The 17624-nt window shown below is 38.7% G+C and overlaps 1 protein-coding gene across 1 annotated transcript; it reads right to left on the minus strand.

Annotated features, from left to right (window-relative positions):
* Positions 1-508: 508 nt before the first annotated feature.
* Positions 509-15018, minus strand: LOC117262319 (troponin I, fast skeletal muscle). The gene is made up of 7 exons (XM_033635209.2): positions 14909-15018; positions 4867-4902; positions 4602-4638; positions 4375-4503; positions 3982-4071; positions 3525-3701; positions 509-1597 (listed from the first exon to the last, which is right to left on the minus strand). The coding sequence occupies exons 2-7, from the start codon at positions 4875-4877 to the stop codon at positions 1517-1519; spliced, it is 525 nt and encodes a 174-aa protein (XP_033491100.1). The 5' UTR covers positions 4878-4902; positions 14909-15018; the 3' UTR covers positions 509-1516.
* Positions 15019-17624: the final 2606 nt, after the last annotated feature.

The raw sequence follows: 17624 nt of genomic DNA on the forward strand, positions 1-17624 counted from the left end.
GCATAAAGTTAACGTTAGCATAAAAACTGTGGTAACTGGTTAGCTCATAAAGCAGTTCAGTTGTGCAGAATAAAGGAAAAGGGCATTTTAATATTTTAAAGCATTTAGGCTTCAAAAATCATTGAAGTGGTGTTCATTTGTGAAGGTTATCTTGCTGAGCAAAATGTGTACGTATCATAAACCTTTGTTTGCCACAGAGCTTATTTTCTGCCAAAATCCAATGGAAAAAATCCCATTGGCTTTTTATCGAGGGAAACAAGAACACTATCTTTCGTGTCAGCCTACAAAAAGACATCATCCCTGGAGCACTCTGTAGCTACAGTATGGTTCTTCATTGTTAGCATAATGCTAATTTCACCCAGTCTACACAGAATCCTACAGAATAGTAACCTTTAAACTGAACGACATTTAACAGTTAATTCAATATTTAAATTTCCAGCATTTGAGTATAAACATGCACCACAGAGCTAACCAAGTGTTTACAAATTCAACAGGACTATAAACAAGATGGACATGAAGCTTTTGTATTTAATGTGACATCAAGATGAGAAAATTACATCACATTTGTGTTTAAACAGTTTAGAAAACATGACATGATGTTGTTTAGACATCATTGTACAGACTGAAGGCTGAATTATACTTCTGCAACAGAGGAGTCAGTGTTGCTAACAGTGTGACTGTTTTTTGCTTTACATCATTATTGTTAGCTCACCATGCTAACGTAACCCATTGGCTAACATTGGCCTTTCTCCACTGAGCATTGTGTACCTAACATGCCACAAGAATGGATGCAGATAATCGGCACAGTCAGAGTGAGAATGAGACAAATTTATTCCTAAATTCAGGCAGAAGCATAAGTCAGCCTTCGCAGAACAAAAGCAGGTTTGATTCATCACGTACTAATACTGGCATCAGTACATAACGTACAGTACAAATACATCACAGTACAGTGTCAATGCAGCCAAAAGCAGAAGGAAGCTTTGATTCGACTGGAGAGTTTTGTTCCAAAGTATGATATCCAAAAACTACCCGAACCCTGCCTCATCTACCTCTGGTTTACATTTGGAAAGTAAAAGCAGCGTAACTCAACTCTCAACTCTTGGAGGGGAAAAATAATTCATTTGAGTAAAAAACTGACTTTTAAAGGCCAAATTAAAACGTATAAGTTTGAATATAATTTTAATTTTATATGTTAAGATATAATCACTTTCAAAATCCTGTAAACCAACTGAGGAGATTATCGTTCATCACTTACTGTGCCATACTATAACCTCTAAAATACTATCATCTCTCTTAAGAAGTGTACCTTTAGTTCATAAAGGATCAAAGGTACTTAGACTGGTTATCAGTGTAACCTCCACAGCAGTCATGTCTAATCTGTCCAATAAAAGTAAAAGGTAGATTTACAGAGCATCTTTGGAATAAAACTCTTCAATTACAAAAAGACATTAAACCTGAATTCTGTCCTGAAAAGCGCTCGTTTAAGCTCAACACTGACATCACTGACAGATCACATTTAACTATCAAACATCTTCTTCCTATCAGACTTGTCTTCAATGTTCTTACGCCAGTCTCCCACATCGCGCAGCTGCTTGTCCTGTGAACACAGACAATATTTCATTTAGATAATGACCAATAAAATACATGAAGAGACGGAAAGAAGCAGCAAGTGTGGAGTCATTTTTACCAAGAATACTATTAATGAAATGGCGACAAGCTTTATTATTTGACATGTAAATTTAAAAAAATGACACTGACTTCCTCAGAAAATACAAATTGAATTCCTCGGTTTTTAGTTTAAATATCAGTCAAACTTTGCCCCAAATGGGCCACTGTACACAATGTCTCAGCCACTAAAACAGAGCCAGAACTACAACTCTAAATAAACCTGGCTCCTGGATGGCTGCTGCTAAATATATATTCATTGTCGGTTTGAATACAATCCAGTGACTCATTCTAATTCCCAGGTTGTCATGTACTGATGCTTTGTCACGCTACCTCGACATGTGATACCGACAACAAGGCATCATTTGGCATCTCTATGAGATGCACGTGGTTTTCAATATACTCCAGTGTCAACCCATCCGCAGCAGTGTTTGACACTGAAAGAAACTGACCTAGTGTAAAGAGCAAGAAACTCATTAAGTCTTAAACCCAGGTCTCATGTGAAAGCAAAAGTCGGTGTTGTTTTAATGTAATCTTGCGCAAGTTATGTAGGTGCGTCCCATGCGAAACCATAACTCAACCTTGTTTTAATGTAGTGTTACGTAACTTATGTACGTTTGTTTCTGCAAGATTTAAGATTTGAGAACAAGCAGTTACTGGATGTAACTCTAGTTCTACTTCATACACGCTACGTCCTCTAACGGGCTTCATTATTGGGTGCCAGTGAACTGATGGGGTAAACCAACCAAATCACAATGTTTATTTACAATAACTTGCAGGTAGAAAATCTCTGTGTCACATACATTGAAATCTAACAGAGCTGAGAAGACATTGCCTCAATAAGTTAGTTTTTAACCACTTCAATAAAAAGCCCACCAATAAAAAAAATCGAAACCAGTTTAAGTGTAAGCTATATGTAAAGTATTTTCAGCGCTCTACCTTGCCATCAGACAGTCTTTTACGACTGATAACTGAAGCCGTTATTAAAGCCACCAGCCTCCACTGTCAAAAACAGTCATTTTACGAACCAGACCATTGAGTTGCTGGTCTACCACAGCGTTGATTGGTTAGTGTGTGAGGTAAAGCGGAGCAAATACTAAAATACAGCGTACACTTGCACCGATACTGATTTTTTTTTTAGATAGCCAAAATACATTTTTGCTGAAGCCCCGTCCACAGCAGTGCCTTGTTTAGCTTCGGTGCTGATAGATTTGGTTTGTCAAAGATGGTAACAAAGCAACAGGGTACATAATATGAACAGCAGACATGACATACCACAGTGTCGAACTATATATCTTTACATGTTACAGCTGAAAATGACAACAGAAAGTTCTCTGATTTTGCACTACCCAACAATTGTAATCAATCGGCAGTCCTCTACTCAGAAGTAGAAGTGATTGTTGTTGTTAGAGTAATTTGGTCTATAGAATTATCAAAAAAAAGGTGCTGAAAAAACATACACATTGGTGTTGAGAAAAGGTGTTATTGTCAATATTATCAGTATTTTTTTAATGGCTTACTGCTTGTCTTTCTCACCCTGTCATACTTCCTGTTAAGCAATATCGCAGTGTTCCTAGATTTCGGTACCAAACTAGGTACCAGGCCTTATGGTGTTATCATAACTGAAGTCCGAGTCTACAAAACACAAGTGGTAATAAACCAGATTAATTCTTAAACCCCACCTGCTAGTGGAACAGAAAATGAGTTTGAGTTAACGACTTAAACTTTACCTTTAAAGTCAAAGCTGATGTAAAAAGGTAAAAGAAACCACGCTGACAACGACACCACAGCTTAGGGAAATTAGTTGGTAGAACATTGATGGTCGTATTCAGACTGAAGTCTGGATGGTGACAGCTCACCTCCTCTTTCACCTCCTTCTTGACCTGCTTCAGGTTGGCCCTCAGGTCCATGTTGACCGTGTGCTTGGAGCCCAGCAGAGCCTTCAGCATGGCGTCAGCAGACATACGCACTTTCTTCAGACGGGGTCTCTTGAACTTTCCCCTCAGATCCACGATCTTTATGTTGAGGTCTCTGACCTTTGGGGGGATTCGGGACAGACATATGTAGTTTTATTACAAGTCAAATTATCATGTACTATCATGATCGTTATGAAGGTAATTTGAGTTCTTAAACAGTCAACAGTATTTGCCTGCTGAAACATAACGTAAACAAACATTAACAATTTCACTTCCTTGACGTAAGGTCATTGTTGCTTTATATTTATGAAAACACCTATTTATTTTGTACTTGTATGTACGTAAGATTTTTAACCTCCCTTTGTTCAGCTATGTGAACAGACCTGAAAAAGAGTCTCACCTCGTTCAGAACCATGTTCAGTTTGAACTCTATGCAGTATCTCTCCTCCTCACTGATGTCAATCTGCTCGTGGAGTTTCTTGCAAAGTTCCTGAAGAGAAAAAAGTTTTTGATTGCAGTTATTGTTGAGATTGCTGACTGACAGCAAGCTTTCACCAAATCAATCTGACTTAAGTTTGTCTAGGATATTTTCTTCCTGTCTTAAACCCACAAAACTGAGCTAAAATGTGTGCAAAGATTTTCTCTGCTTATGTGGCACGAGATTACAAACTTTCCAGCAGTAGTGCACGTGATCTCTTATCTATGTAGAAGTAAATATATCACATAAAAGTGACTCCAACATACAGTCATGACCCTGACAGCAGTTTATCATAGAGTCCTGTTTCTGTCTCACCAGGAGCTCTTCCCTAGAGTACGGCAGCTCCAGAGGAGGACATTTCTCTGCCAGGAACTTCTCCCTCTCCTGCACCTTTGACGATGCTTCAGCCTCCAACAAATTAGTTGCAACCAGCAGCATACATCCCTGTTAATGACACCATCATGCAGCTTAAGTCAGCAAAAAAAATGAAATCAGCATCTCTGCTCCTCTTTGTAGAGAATAAAAATATACTCATCTCTTACTTTCAGAGTATGCTTACGCCTCGCAGACAGTCTCTTCCTGCAGGTGAAAACACAAAACATCAGTCAGACATTTGGGCCATTATATTATAAATAAATACATACATACATTTATTATCATAATTATTTGTTGTGTTTCATTAGAATCATGCAGTGGTGATTTTTAGAAAATAAAATGTTCTATAAATTAGGGACAAATATCAACACATCGTGCCGTCTATCAAACAGAACAATAAACACAGTGATACATATCAAACTGTAAACTCACTCAGAAGCCATCTTAGCTGCAGGATCCTGATGTTACCTGATTAACAAAAAACATAAGAGACAGCTTTAAAACATGTTTGTATGTTTTCATATGTGATAAAACATGGACGTGTTGCTGAAGCATTTTAGATATTTGATAAATGTGATGAACTGCAGTGACACACAACACATACATGACCCCCATCTATTTTACTGTTTCCTTTCATTAACACAGGTCTTATGAAGTGTATCGCACTTCATATCAAACAAATATCCTGCTTTCTATTGATCTAAATTGATTATTCTCTTACTATGAGCTTTCCAGTTTCACTATGGGCACATATGGTGCAGCAGAAGTAACATTAATGAACAGAAAAACGCTCATTTTCTTCTTCACGAGTTAACAAAATCTGACTTCCTCTGGTGACACAGTCATTCACCCCTATTTTTTGTATTACTTTCATTTATAATATGTTATTCTATGTAATTATGTGTTATTTGTCAAGGGGCGATTCAAGGCAAGCAATCTTTCAAACAGAAATACACATAGTCAGTTCATTCACGCACATAAAATGCAATACAAAACTACAAATATGACATAAAGACACACACGAGGACTAATGACAGCGACATCCATCACCACAAACACAAATTATGGGTAAAAAACAGCCCAGTTGCCTCAAGAAAATGTTGGCATTGTAAGTGTTCTGCAAAGCACGGCTCTGTTAGATTTGTACATTTTATGCATATCATATAAAAATAACATGTATATTAGCTGAGTTTTTTAATCAGTAGGTTGAGAGGGTGTTGGATGATGTGACGACTCGCTGAGATGACTGCCGAGCAGGCCGTCACGCAACAGACCACTGTTGAGGACTCACAAACAACAACAGCAGGTATTTTTAATGAAATGTCAGGACATTTCCAGACAGGTAATTTCAACAAGACATCGGGACTATTCCAGAGCTGAATCTAGTTACCAAACCGACATTTTTAACAAGATGTCGGGACACTTCCAGCCATATCTGTGGTGACTGAACCAGGTTTTTTCAATGAGACATCCAGACATTTCCAGCTGTACTGTAGTGACTGAAGAAGGTATTTTTAACCAGACTGCTGCACGTTTCTAGCTGCATTGTGGTGACAAAACTGGGAATTTTCAACAAGACATGGGACAATTCCAAAGGTGATTCTGGTGGCCAAACTTTTTTCACAAGATGTCAGGACTTTCTCAGCCATCTGTGGCAACCAACCGGGTGTTTCCAGACAAGTCCAGCTGTATTTGTAGCTCCTGAACCAGGTGTTTTTAACAAGACATCCAGACATTTCCAGCCATATACAGTATGTGGCAACAAAACTGGGAATTTTCAACGAGACTTCCAGGACTATTCCAGAGGTGATTGTTGTGACAAAACCAGTATTTTTAACAAGACGTCAGGACTTTTCCAAGCATACTTGTGCTGACCGAACCATGTATTTTCAAAGAGACGTCCAGACATTTCCAGCTGTATTTGTAGCACCTGAACCAGGTAGTTTCAAAGAGACGTCCAGACATTTCCAACCACATTTGTGGCAACAAAAGTAGGTACATTTTATCAAAACATCAGAATACTTCCAGACATGTTTGTGGCTACAAAAACAGAGTATTTTCAATAAGACGTCCTGATTTTCATCCGTGTTTGTGGTGACCAAATCGGGTATTTTAAGTCAAGCCATGATCTTTTCCTGAAACTAACCTCATGGTTTCTGAAACATACAGGAACTTTATGTTTTAACATATCCAACATCTATTCAGTCAAGTCTGAACAAACTGACAGCACTGTTATTGGAGCTCAACATAGCCACAGGCACGTGGTAGCTACACATTCCTATACCCAAAATAGTAATTTAGCACCACAGCGGTACAACTAAACACCACATCATTACAGTACAGGAGACATAGCACAAACAATAGAGTGACCATGACTGCTTAAAGCTTTCAACTTCAACACTACCCTATATGTGTTCGTATGACACAATATCTAACATAGATTCCTTCCATTCGAATGTATATTATCAGAATCTGAGGCTCACTTGAGCAGCTGTGACGACCCCTATATTTATCACAACAAGGTCATATTTTGATGCATTTGGCACTTCTGTTTGGTCCCCCGATAAGGCACAGCTTTGGTGATTTAGGTATGGTCATACCCAGTTTGCATAGAGAAACATCCCTGCTTCTGTCTAAACTTTCCAACATAAAATATTATCCGGTAGACCCATCCTGTAAGAGCTGACAGTGGTGGTAAAAAATATCTGGAGTAGACTATCTTGATAAAGTCTGATGTCATTCATTCAATATAAGCCCTGCCTGACATTACACATGCCAGTGTCCCACTGTTTAGAAGTTGATTCACAAAAAACTACAAGTTAACACCTCATATTAAACTGTTATTTAACTGTTCTGTTCGAGGGTCAAACTGCTTCGTGTTTGAAGCCACGTCTGCTTCCTCTGATCCCGTCCTGCTGCAGAGACTCATCTGTCTCATATTTCATGTTTGGATCATATTAATTCTATCTAAAGACTCCGATGTTGATTCCAGGACATTTATTGGAACTAACTTTGTAACTGAGGCCGCGTTAATGCCTTAAAGGACCAAGCTGCTATTTTTAGCATCATGGCTCTGGGGATGGTGGTCCGGACACTTTAAATGGTGCAGTGCAGATATCTCCACAACTGCTGGATAGAATGGTACGAAGTTTAGTTTTAGACATTTAAGTATTCACAGAGGATGACTCATGATGACTTTGGTGGGCCAGTGACTGTTGTTTTAGTGCCACCAACAGGTCAACATTTATACCAACTTCTCACTTTAGGCACTGGACTGGACTGTTAGCATTAGCTAATGCTATCATGCTCACAATAGCATGCCACAGATGGTACGTTAGCATTCTATTGTGCACATATTAGCACTGGCCTCCAATTTAAGGTCAGACTGAATTTTAGAAATATGTTGTCATGAAGTGAGAAGTTAGCATAACATGCTACATGTAGCCTAAGTGCTAAATCTTACTGTGCTAATTGACGGTATGGTAACATGTTTAAATAACATGTTAAATGTTAGCCTATATGCTAAAAGATAGCATTATAACAAACCAAATGCTTCATATTAAATGTTAAAAGCTAAATTTTAGCATGTTAGTGTGACAAGCTAACACCTCAGTTCACTTCTAGTTGAAAATCTCTGAACTTTTCTGAAAGGCGCTGGTGACGTCCCTGCTGCTCCTTTAGCTACTCTATGATAGATCAGCCAAAAACTATCACAACAAAGACAGGAAAGTATAGAAGCAGACCGGCCGGCAGACACTGAATTTTGCAGGTGAGGGTTGTGTTTTATTACTCTACACATTTTAAGCTTGTTGTTGACTGTGTAGTCAACCCTCTGTAAATGTAGCATTACGTTAGCTACCTAGCTAATGTTGGTGTCGATGCTCTGTTAGTTTAATAAATACTGATTTGATAAATGTTCCAGTGGGACTTTTAACTATTCATGCTCTGAGCCAATAACTATGTTCACCATTAATTTGTTTACACTGGAGGTGATTCCGGTTCACAGTCAAGATGGCAGCTTAGTGTTTGTGCTCCCCAATGGTTCGGCAAAATAACCCTGAGAACATTTCAGATTACAGTAAAGGTTTGTCTTCAGACATGATGGACAACAGGGTTACTAGAAGTAGTAGGAAAACTAGGCCTGCGACATAAAATACTGACGTACGGCCACCACAATGCAATGCTAGCCGAAGTAGCTCCCCCACCTATGACATGAGTGAGAAAGATGGAGCGGGTGAAAGCATACTGAACAAACTCAGACACTTTAGACGAGACAATAAGGAGCGGCTAATGGAAATTAATAAAGAACCATACAGAACTAATTTGCCTACATTAAGGGTCGTCGTGACAAACATTGCACCACAAGGACGAACACGTTCCCGTAACTAACATATGAGCTAAATAATGAACGGCAGTCAGAAAAGGATGAAGAGACGTACAGAAGCCTTAATATTTCACTGCAAATCTCCAGGTATGTTTATATGATATCAGAAGAAGCCGCAGCGTGCTGATTAAGCTGTTAACCTACTGGCATCACACATATGCCACAAAAGTGGCCGTCAACAGACTGATGATTTCACTGGTTGCAAAATAAAAGAAAACACACAGCTGTAGCCTACATGACAGAAAGTAGCTGGTCTGTGGTAACGTGTCGAACCTACACACAAGTTAGTAAAACAGCGAGCTGATGTGCAGGAATGTTTTGTGTGTTGCTTGGCAACAGTCCTGTCCCGGTCTAGATGCAGAACTAATTGCATTAGCAGAGCCAATTATAAATCATTTATTAAACAAACAAATCATAACCTGTTGCTGCTTTTACTGTTGATAAATGACGTTTCTAGAACTGCTGTATAAAAGTACTGAATATTAGCATGGCTGAGATTGCCTTGTTCCTGTGACCTAATCACAGCCATGCTGACAATAGCACTCCCCCTCTTGTGATATTGTTTAATTATAACTTCTATTGCTATGTAGCTTCCTAGTTGACTTTTTGTCCTGTTGATGCGACTTTGTTTAATTCATTCTTTGTGTGTGAAACTCAGACGTGAGACGTAAACGTCATGTCTGCAGCTGCTGGTGTCAGTTATGTTATTTTTGCTTAATGCAGCTCTGTAAGTCTGCTCCACCACACAGCAATTACATCATTTCAAAAACAGTTTTTAAGTTCTGTCTTTAGATTCCTGAGAGCAAAGATTAGACTGTGCTTCGGTCCACATTACTGTTACACACACATCAACAACTACAGTGCAATATGGAAGATAAATGAGCTTTATAAGCTGCAGTACTGACAGTAATAATCACTGCAAGGAAAAATGATCAACCTACATCAGACATCACTAAGAGTTGCATCCACAAATCCTCCAATGTAAACAACAGATCAGGTCAACCTTCCAAAATGCAAATACAAGTAGTTTTATTCACCCATCGCTCCTAAATGTTTTTCTTTGAGCACTGCTATTCGTCATCATTAGACTGTGACTAAGGTACAGATCTTAGGCTAGCAGTCAAATACAACCAAAACTCTTTAACTTGAATTAAACATACCAATACGACAATGTAAAAATACTCTATTACAAGTAAAATTCCTGCATTTAAAATTCTACATGAGTAATTTTTTTTAAATTATTTTTTGTGGGCTTTTGCCTTTAATGGATAGTACAGTGTGTGAAATGGGGAGACAGAGAGAGAGTGGGGACTGACATGCAGCAAAGGGTTGCAGGCCGGACTTGAACCCGCGAGCACTGCAGTGAGGCAATGCCTCTGTACATGGGGCGCCCGCACTATCCACTACGCTACTGACGCCCCCTACATAAGTAAATTTAAGTGTTATCAGCTAAATATATTTGTAGTGTTAAAGAAAATATGTGTTCTGCAGTAAAATGTCTGCTGTGATAATATTACTGATGTGTCAGTGTTAGTGCAGCATGTCACTGCTGGAGCTGCACTTAGAGTTAGTTTTAAACTTAATTCTGTTATTTTGTTTTTCTTCTTTGAGCTTTGAACAGCTGTTGAAGTTAAAACATGTCCCCCAATCAGACACCACTTTTTTAAGGGTTCATTTATGCTCAGTGTTAGATACATGTACAGACACAACTGCTACAGGCTCACCCTTTTTCTTCTTTAAGGGCGGTGGCCTTGTGGGTAACCTGAGGGTGTGACATGTGCTTTGTGTGTATGTGGAGGGAAGCATGAGTCCCCAAGAGAAGTCTTGGTGAAGACAGCAGGAGGCAAAGAGTGATGATAGTCAGCAGAATCAAGTGTGTAGTTGAGCTCAGGGCTGCTGTTAAACCTCACGAGGAGGCCATGTTTATTGTTTTGTGGTGAAGACGGCAATGAAGCCATTGTTGGTGAACGGCACATGAACAGCTCGCCATCCTTCCTTCTGCAGAGTGGTTCAGACTGCTAGAGCTAGTCAGCAGCTAAGATGAGCCAAGCTAATTAATATTAATAAGCCAGCATGTTCCCAACTACAGTAAGCCGTCACTGAGAGAGGTAACACGACGGAGCCTTCTGGCTGTTCTCTGCGTTCATTTCATCTGTATTTGTGCACATTTTTTAAAGCTTATGGATGAAACAGAGCAGTATCACCGGAAATCATGGGGCAGTGTAGTGTTGTTCAAGTGAGATACAACCGAAGGAGACGACAAAGACATTTTAAAAACGGCAGAACGGAACAAATTGGTAATATAGTAAGATGAATTATTCATCCACACGTCACAGTGTATTCAGTGGCTTCACAGATCATCGTCGTCTACAACTTTAACTCTGTTAAAAAGTACGTTATTACGACCTCCACCACCGTCACCTCATTAGTTGTCTGAAACTTTTGGCCCTGCTCTCTGGTGCAATGTACCCAGCCAACATCTGCATGTGCGGCCCATGTGGGTAGTAAATGGGTTGAAATCCATCCATCCATCCATCCATCTTCTAACCGCTTCATCCTCTTGAGGGTCACGGGATGGGTTGAAATATGGGCCCTATATCGGATTGTCCATGGGTTCCATACTGGCCCCATTCCAACTGCCCACACTGATGGCTTTACCCAAGTGGGTCCCACATGGTTATTCTAGGGCTGCCTGGGTACCAAGTGGGTATGGGTCCAAAATGGGCATCTCATCTGGGGCCCACTCCAATTTCCACATGTTTGGCTTTACCCAAGTGGGCCCCAGATGAGATTCTCATTTTAGACCCATGCCCACTTGGTACCCAGGCAGCTCAAGCATAACCATGTGGGGCCAATTTTTTAGCCCATTTACCACCCACATGGGCCACACATACAAATGTTGGCTGGGTAGTGAATGTATCAATGCCAAGATATAGGACGTATGGAAGTATGAGGAACGTTTACGTTTGAAACGAACATACTGGGAGTATAAATGAGGCTTCAGATAGTTTGATCTTTAATGGATTGCATTTTATAAATGAACCTCTTTTTATGTAAAATTTTAATCTGTAAAGTAACCCATAACTAGAACTGTCAAATAAATGTAGTAGAGTAAGTAGTTCCTTCTGTGGTGTAGTGGAGTACTCATATAAAGTTGCACGAAATGGAACTACTACAGTAAAGTACATGAGTTCCTTAGTTACAGTCCACCACTGCACCCAGCAGACACAGAGCAACATGATCATTTATTTGGAGTGATGTAAACTGACTCTTCTGAGAACGAGGCTTGAGGACTTTGAGGCCACTTCCGGAGGTACTCGGAGGCCAGATCTGCCTGTAATGTTTAGGAGCTGTGACAGAGCAGTGGATTAAGACTCTATTCCTGGAGCCTCAGCTGTTCCTAACATCTTCATTATGGAGAAAAAATAAATGACAGCAAGCTCGTCTTAAAAGAAAAGACGTCTGACACCCAGCGCAGGCATCCCACAACACATAGCTGGCCCGGGAACAAATGGCTGTAAACCAATAACAGGCAGGGGGTATCTCTGGGGCTGACGGTGTATTTTTAGGACACTCCAAACTCGCAGGACATAACAACATGTTGCTCTGGAGATGGAATAATATCTACAGGGTTAAATTTGGGGTCTGATTTTTGTCTTAAGTAAGTGTGAGGATTGTCTCTGGAGGGAGGATGGAGGGGTTCTAAGTAACCCAACACTGCAGATCATCCCTCGGACGAACAAGATGTTATCGCCAAAATAACTCTCTGTTGGGCTGACGTCAGATGTGTGAACAGTTCATCTGCTTCACACCGACAAAAATACAGACGAGAGGGTACTATGGCATTTAAACCCAGTGCAGCAAGAAGTATCTGAAAGAGAAGAAAGATACTTGAAAGAAAACTTGTTGTTCAGGTCCGTGAAATTACGGTAAACCAAAAAAAAAAAAAAAATTGTTATTGAAAGAAGCTTGTTTTTAAAAGATATTAAAATAACATTTTACTGTTCAGTCCTATTCAAAGACTAGGACTGAACAGTTGGTGACTAAAGTGAAGACCAAGCAGCAAACTCCTGAACTGAAAAATGAAGCCAACATGTATGTGCCGAAAACTGCAGTTCCTCAAACGGCCACTTGAGGCTGGCTCCAAGAACAAGTTCATCATTATAGACCCTCATGTTAAAATGCCCAACTTAACAGCAGAAATAAACATGTTTACAGCCTGGTGCAAAAATAGTTTTGGTCTCTATAGCTAATTTCGACATTTGTGACAACTGTACGGAGGCTGAATTTTATATAACTCACCCGTTTACATTTTTTTAAGGCTTAAAGTTGCGTATAATTAAGGTCAGCTCATTTAATTAGCCATATCCACCCGTGGCTCCTCCACAGCTCCATCCTCCCATCCAAATATGGTCCCTTCTGACTCCAAAAATCCAAGATGGCGACCGCCAAAACTGTAAAACATGAGCCTTCAGAAGAGAGTCCACAAACCAAGTGGTGATGTCCCAGTAGCCATGTCCATTTTTTAGACAGTTTGTGGTGAAGGGCAGTGGTGGAAGAAGTATAAAGATCTTTTACCCAAATTCAAGTAACTAAAACACGGTGTAAAAATACATCGTTTCGAGAAAAAAAAATCCTGCAATCAAAATCCTACTCAAGTGAATGAATAAATGATTTAATTTCAAACCAAAAATTAAAAAAAAAAAAAAAAACATAATAAAGAACAAAACAAAGATAACAATGTCCGAAATGGGGGGTAGGTAGAAGTAATATTAAAATGTCTTCTTCTTCTTTTAACTCATATATTATTTCAACAAATTCCCAAATTCATTTACAACTAATATACAACTATCCCCAGTCTATTTACCACCCAATTCATAAATAAATTGTAAACCCAGTTTATTTACAGTCCAAGTACCACCCAGTGCTACAAAATAAATATGCACTCCCAAAATAAAAAAGTATTGGTACCAAAATGTATTTATCAAAAGTGCTGCAAAATGCAAAATGACTCCAGTACATGTATTTAAAGTTGAGTGCAAGTCTTTTAAAACTGTTCTTAAGTACTTGAGTAAACGTACTTAGTTAAGTTCCACAACTGGTGAAGACAGTCCAAGGTTTAGACCAGGATTTTAATTGTCGCTAATTCTCTTAGAGATACAACAAAAAAAACGAATTGATGTAATTGGGATTTGTAGTAATTTATTTCCATATAACCTAAAGATAAACTTGAAGAAAAAATAATACACCTAAATAAAACTTTGTTGTTCAGGAGACGACTGAAACACAACCTGTGGTAAGAAGCTCCTCCACTGTTGGAACCATGTTCAGTAAAATAAAGCTTTAACATCTGAACGCTTGTAAGGAAAACAGGCTAAATTTGGGGAGCAGGGATTAAAGTGAAGTGTAAAGTGAAGACAGAGACCGAGGTTGGCAGCCGCTGCAGATTAGAGCAGGTTTTCCTCTGAACGCCCTCGGTGCTGACAGGAGGATAAACACTGACGGATCACCTTTCAGGTTCATGCCTTGTCGTGGTGTTTCCTTTCAGCGCGCCACTATCACCAGGCCGTATATCACAGGTTTGCCACCGCAGCACTAGTCTAAGATGATGATAAACTGATACCAAAAAAAAAACAAACCACTACTCCTGAAGCACCACCCAGGACACAAGAATAGAGTAGAGGTGTACTAATAAAAGAACTTCCCACATTTTCACCTTATCTAACAATAAAAGCATATTAAAATAATCTAAAACAATTAAAACATCAACTAGAAAGCGTGCAAATTGGTAAAACACATCAAAAATCTCCCAAAAACATCAAAGAACTATGAACATCTGACATTTTACTACTAACAGATTAAATCTAACACCTTCATAATAAATCAGTCAATCATCAAATATTCAGCAAAGATATGAACCGTTTCCCTCCATCTTCCACTAACAAAATCTGATTTCAACAAACAAAACATAAACTCCTGACAACCGTAACGGCGACACAAAACATTTACAACTGCTGTCATGCAAAGAATGTTCATGCAAACCACTAAAAATATTCTCTATCTACTGAACACAGAGAAAAGAGTTCTTACGTTAACAGAGCAGAGTTGTCAGCTTGTTAGAGACGCAGACTGAGTCCCAGCCAGACCAAGTGTTAAGAAGGTATATATTGCAATCTGTGATAGCCCTCTAAATCCTCCACTTTCTCTTTATGGAAGTGGATTACTGGTCAAACCAATGAGCTGGCAAGGTCATGAAATACAGTACAGTGTCATCTGCCCCCTTTCCTCTGCTCGCCTCATTATAAATAACCCGCCCTTTAAGATTGTTATCTGTATTATCATGTGCTGTCGAGCTTCTGACGGACAGAACGCAGGAAAGTGATTAAACCACAGAGGCATTTTCTAATCAACACGTCATATATTCTTACTTTGATTAAATTCATTGTAATCAGCTGGTTATACAGATGTTTTTAGTCTTTCCTTCAATAATAACTGTTTTAACAGAGTTAAAAAAAAAAAAAAGTATGATTCAGACACCAAATGTATTATTTACATGTGCATGTCACATTACATGTAGTGTTATATATAGATAGAGACATACAGTAGGTAAAGACTGACATAATGCAGGATGAAATCTGAGATACAGCAGAGACTAGTCTAACATGAACTAGAGCTGAAATTAATTGATTCATCAATGAGTCACTTTACAGCAAATTAATCTGGAAATATTCCATATTGTAGTTCATCAAACTGTTTGATACCGTCAGGATTAAATTAGTTTTATTCTGAGATTTTTAATTTCTTTTCACCTCATTTATTCAGTCTGACATCTTTCTGTTGGATGGTAATTACCTCCACCAAGGAGGTTTTTGGTTCAGTTTGTTTGTCAGCAGGATTACACAAACAAACAAACAAACAAACAAACAAAAAAACCTACTGGCCTAAGGAGGAGGCCATTTAATTTTGGAGCGGATCTGCATTACAGGAATAATACACAAATTATTTTTCACTTTCGTTTACTCAAAATAGTGGGCATTTGGCCTTAGCTGAATAAATGCTATAAATCTAAAAATCCTGCGGATGGTACTTACGTTAACTCATGACTAATGTAATAGTCATGAGCACCAGTAATGCTCTGGGGTAGCCTTCATTTACTCAAGCAGTCAGAGCACTAGGGAACAGTGGTTTCATGGGACAACCGGTACAACCGTAACACCGCAACAATTGTAAGGACGTTCTCATGTATACCTACGAAATGAGTAATGCACTAGAATTTGTATGTAACCCACATAATTGTGAGCCAGTAGCCTAATTCAGATATAACCCATGTAATCACGAGCCTGTAATTGGATATGACCCACGTAATCGTGAGCCAGTTTTTGGACGTAAGCAACGTAATAATGAGCCAGTAATTCGTATACAACTCACGTAATCATGAAGGCTGCGATTACATGACCAATGTGTTAGTAATAATAGAAGGAAGTAGAATTAAAAGAAGAAGTCTGCGAAAGGAGGCAGGTTGGGGTGATAGATGGGTCAAACAAACACGTTCTTCCTCCAGGAGACTGATGCTTGTGTGGGGTCATCCCTATGTTTCCCGGGTTCTATGTTCCCCACTTAACCCTGCAAAAAAGGTTCTATGTTTCCTGCTCAACATAGAACCTTTTTTGTGTAAGCGGGGAACATAGAACCCGGGAAACATAGAACCCTGGAAACATAGATACGCTCCTGTTTGTGTCACGTGTAAAACCAATTGTACTTTGTTTCTTTAATGTACGTCCTCGTGTCGCCACGTTATGTTAAGTACGGAACTTTTTGTTAAGTGTATAACCTGACAACACCGAACTATACGCTTTTCCTTAGACATAACCTACATAACTTTACTTTTCTAAACCAAACCTACATAACTTTATGTTCCAGTATCTAACCTACTTAACTTGACATTCAGTACGTCACTTTACATTAAGTACAAACTTGTAGATTTTAGTAATGGAGCAACTCTTTTCTTTATAATATTTGTATTACTAATAAAAAAATATATACTACTAATAAAAGTTGAACTCACAGTTGCTGTTGTTGTTGCAGCCCAACGGCTCTGAAAGAGACTCGTCTGAATACCTGAAATATAAAAAGTAACGTGTAAGACAGAACAGATAACTTCTCCTTGATGTAAAATCAATTATGTGAGTCTATATCAAAAACGTGAATCTATAAGGTGAAAAAACATAAATGTAACACTTGATTTTAACCCTCCCTTTTTACATTGATAAGCAAAACATTAAAATCAATCAAAGCAACATATAAAACTATAAATTATTTAAAACAGATTTCACTTACCTCAGATCTGTTTCTCTTTTTGTGATTCAGTTGGTACGTTTGACACTAAACCTCACCAGCAGAAAGATAAAAATACTTAACAGATTTAATTTAAGGGGCCAAATGATTAAGTGTAAAATTATTAGGGTCTCTCCGTCTCTTTTAACGATGTGTTGAAGATGACACCTCTTGCTGGGAGTTTTATGCTTCAGTCAATCCGTCCGAACCCATTAGAGACTTTACACATCATAAAAAGCAACAACCACGAAACTTCAGCTCAGTGTTTGATAATGTGTTCACTGCTTTTAACACACAGTGAAAGGACACGGTTATCATTAACGTCCATCCGCCTGTTGTATCGACTTTCAGCATCAACACTCACAGATAAATTGGAAACAAGTTATTAGGTCTTGAAATGCATTTAATTTAGAAAAAATAATTAGCTTAACATTTTTAATCACTATTGTTATATTTTGAAATTTTAAAACAC

The sequence above is a fragment of the Epinephelus lanceolatus genome, chromosome 5 (assembly GCF_041903045.1).
Source record: "Epinephelus lanceolatus isolate andai-2023 chromosome 5, ASM4190304v1, whole genome shotgun sequence".
Lineage (NCBI taxonomy): Eukaryota > Metazoa > Chordata > Actinopteri > Perciformes > Serranidae > Epinephelus > Epinephelus lanceolatus.